The sequence below is a fragment of the Athene cunicularia genome (assembly GCF_003259725.1).
Source record: "Athene cunicularia isolate RWA chromosome 14 unlocalized genomic scaffold, athCun1 chr14_part2, whole genome shotgun sequence".
Taxonomy (NCBI): Eukaryota; Metazoa; Chordata; class Aves; order Strigiformes; family Strigidae; genus Athene; species Athene cunicularia.
This window is the reverse complement of record NW_020799119.1, coordinates 443,694-446,894: the sequence shown is the minus strand read 5'-3', so window position 1 is coordinate 446,894 and position 3,201 is coordinate 443,694. Positions and strand designations below refer to the sequence as shown.

At 64.4% G+C, this 3,201-nt stretch overlaps 1 protein-coding gene across 1 annotated transcript in view; it reads right to left on the bottom strand.

Moving 5' to 3' along the window:
- The window catches only part of CACNG3 (calcium voltage-gated channel auxiliary subunit gamma 3), a 5,866-nt gene extending 2,911 nt beyond the window's left edge, over positions 1-2,955 (bottom strand). Inside the window, exons 1-3 of the mRNA XM_026859362.1 lie at positions 2,866-2,955; positions 1,897-2,191; positions 58-198 (exon numbers count right to left, since the gene is read on the bottom strand). Coding sequence (XP_026715163.1) covers positions 58-198; positions 1,897-2,191; positions 2,866-2,955 — 526 coding nt within the window. The remainder of the gene's footprint in view (positions 1-57; positions 199-1,896; positions 2,192-2,865) is intronic.
- Positions 2,956-3,201: the final 246 nt, after the last annotated feature.

Genomic DNA, 3,201 nt, shown 5'->3' with positions numbered 1-3,201 from the left:
CCCTCACATCCCCGCCAGCAGAGCCGCCCCGCTCCAGACCCGCCGGGCAGCTCCTACCTGCAGAGACGAAGAAGATGCCGGCGCTGAGGATGACGTTGTGTTTGCTCTTGTAGAACTCGCTGGCCGCCACGCAGAGGCCCCCGAAGAACAGCAGACCCACGCTGAGGATGGGGAAGATGCTGGACGCTCTCACCGCGCCTGTGGGACAGGGAGCGGGGCAGGGTCGGCCCCCGGCACCGCTCCCGCAGCGCCCGGGAAGCGTTGCAGTGCCACGAGGCGTGGGGGGCACCCAGCACCCGTCCCCCCTGCACATCCTCTGCTCATCCCCGGGCTGCTCAGGGGCCCAGCATCAGCCCTGCGAGCCCCGTGATTCAGGCCTCCCATCACAAAAGCAGTTTAAACCCTGAATTATTTCTCTTTTCCCTCCTGGGCTCTCCCTTCCAGTCTTGTCACAGCCAGCTCTAGCGATTTACCTTCCCATCACCAAATGCATCACCCAGGGGTTTGGGCTACGGCTCCTGGGCTTGCAGAAACCCCCCCAGATCTCAGCGGGCTGGCAAGGAGCAGCGCTGGCAGCCACAGGGCTCCAGAACCTGCCCCCGGGTCCCCCGCTATCACGGCCGCTTCGAGGGTCAAGAATTTACAAACGACCACACCTGAAGTTCAACAAAAAGTTGTTTTCTGGTGTAGGGGAGAGACATGATCAAAGTGAACAAAAGGCCCCCGTGATGCCGTGAGCTCGGGGCTGGGCTCCATCCCAGGTGCGGGCAGCGCCCGTCTCCGCACGCGGCACAGAGGAGGAGTCCAGACTCCAAAACGACACTAAAGAGCAATTAATGCAGCAAACCGCTACCTGCTGCACTGAAAATACGCTGTGCCTTGGTTTGGGCTCCCATCCCTCTCTTAGGGCCTTTATTGAAAGCACAGAAATACAGAGAAGCCCCATTAAAATGCCATTCTGGGGGCTTTAAAATAGACTTTTTATTTTAAAATGTGGGAGGGGGTGGGAGAAGAACTTAAGCGCTAATCTACTAAAATTGCAAACCGATTCCATTACCCGCGTCCCCCTCTTCGACGGGTGAGCAGAGCTGATGGCTCCCTGCGGGATTAGAAAACGGGGGGTTCAGAGCAACATGGGGACGAGCAGCGGCTGCACCGGGGGCTGGGGGTCACTGTGCCCCCGGGGGCTTCCTCCCAGCCCCGGTGGCTTGGGGGTCACAGCGAGGCCGACGCCTCCGAGGCTGCCACGTGCCCCTGCTGCCCGCCTGGCGGTTTGGGCCGCGGCGCTTCGCACGCCAGCACGTGCGTCAGTTGTTTCACACACCTCGGTGCCCCGGCGCCGTGTCTGCAAAGCGCTCCGGGGACAGCGCGTCTTCTCTGCGGGCTCAGCCTCAGCCCAGCGCCAGGTCCCCCCAGGGAGAACCCCTCGGGCCCTGCCCCGAGGCTCAGCCGGGCCCCGCGTGCCCCGGGGGAGCCGCCAGCCCCGTTCTCCCCGTCTCCACCGGGCTGCTGCTGGCAGAGCGCACGGCAGATGCTCGTCGCGTTCTCCCAGCGAGCACCAGCAAACCCAGCCTGGCTGCAGGGGCTCGGGGGAACGGGGAGACCCCCCTGCGGTGCCGGGTCCTGGCGGCCCAGCAAGCTCGAGCTGGTGGGACCGGCCGCAGGGACAGCGGGTGCCAGACAAACGTGCCACGAACGCGTTAACACGCTGCTGCGGCGCGACGCGGCCACGCTCGGGTAACCCCGAGGGTCACTGCTGCCACGCAGGGACCCCGGGGGGCTGCGACCCGCCAGTCTCCCACCAACAGCTGGGTGAAGTGCCAGGTGCTGGGGGTCGGGGAGGGGGTCCCCGGGAGTGTGCACAGGTCCCATCACGCCATGGGCAAGGAGACTCACGGAGGAGATACTCGGCCGTGTCTTGCTCGTAATCCGCATCCTCGGGGAAGTGGTCGATTTTCTTGCACACTCCTCGGAAAGTTCCTGGGGAGACACAAACCAGGAAGCCTTCAGCCCCCCCTGCGCTGGCGGGAGGGCTGCTGGGTGCTGTCAGACACTGCCCCGGGCACACGCTGGTCCCCGCTCCCGCACCCTCCGAGCTGCCAGTGCCCCCGGCGGGGCCACACGTTTCTCCCTTGCGCAGCCGCTGCACTGGGAGGCGATGCCCGAGCTGCCCCGCTCCTCCGTGGCGGTGCTGCGGGGACCTGCCGGGCGCTCAGCGGGGCACTGCCTCTGCTGAGCCCCCCTCTCCCCGCACGGACACGGTAAAGCTCTCCCGGCCCCTGCTCTCTCTGGGGACGGGGAGGTGAAGCAGGGCAGGCGCTCGCGGGCCCCCAGCACCCACCCAGGCAAACCCCTCATCGGTTCTGACAGAGAATCGACGCGGCTGTAAATAAACCTCCCGGCCTTCAGCTCTGAGCAACGTCGCACTTGGATGCAGGAGGGGAACCGCTGCACGGCCGCAGCCCAGGGCTGCCTCTGGGATGTCGGGGTCACCCCCTCCCACATCCAGTTCCTGCTGCAGGGGAAAAACACGGCACCGGGGTCAGGGATGCTGCTACAGCAGAGCCCGCGCCCCGGGGCTCCACAGCACCGAGTGACCAGCCCAGTCCTCCCAGTCCGCACCGGCCCCTTGGCTGCGTGAGAGCTTTGACATACTGCTGACCTACAGGCGCAGGCGGCTCCGCAGACCAGGACCCTCAGAACGTTTGTTGAAGTAACACCCGGACGGCAGCTTAACCTCCGAGATGTGGCTTTTTTGGAGGCGCAGGTGAGTTCATTTAAATGACTCCAAAAAGTTCCTAGTCTGTTTATCCTTTCCCGCCTGGGGCAGAGGAGGCAGAGAGTCACCAGACGACCCGTCCGTACCCCATTTCCAACCTGCTGCCGCGTGTCGCCTACAGCACACACACACACGCACCCCGAGGGTGGCACAGGCAGCAGCGTCACCCACCCCATGGCACCGTCCCGCCGGGAGCCCCCAGCCGCTCGTGGATCCCCCGTGATGGACACACAGATTGGAATTAAAGGCTTTAAATAAAAATTTTTTTTAAAAAATTCCTGGCTATGCCCAGTTGCGTTTATGGATTTGCTGTGATGCATGCAGCCCGTCACCTCCTGCGGACGCTGCGAGCCCGCTCCTCACGGCAGCCAAGACCCTGAGCGCGGGGCTCGACGGCTTCTGGGGTCGGCGCTGAGCTCGGC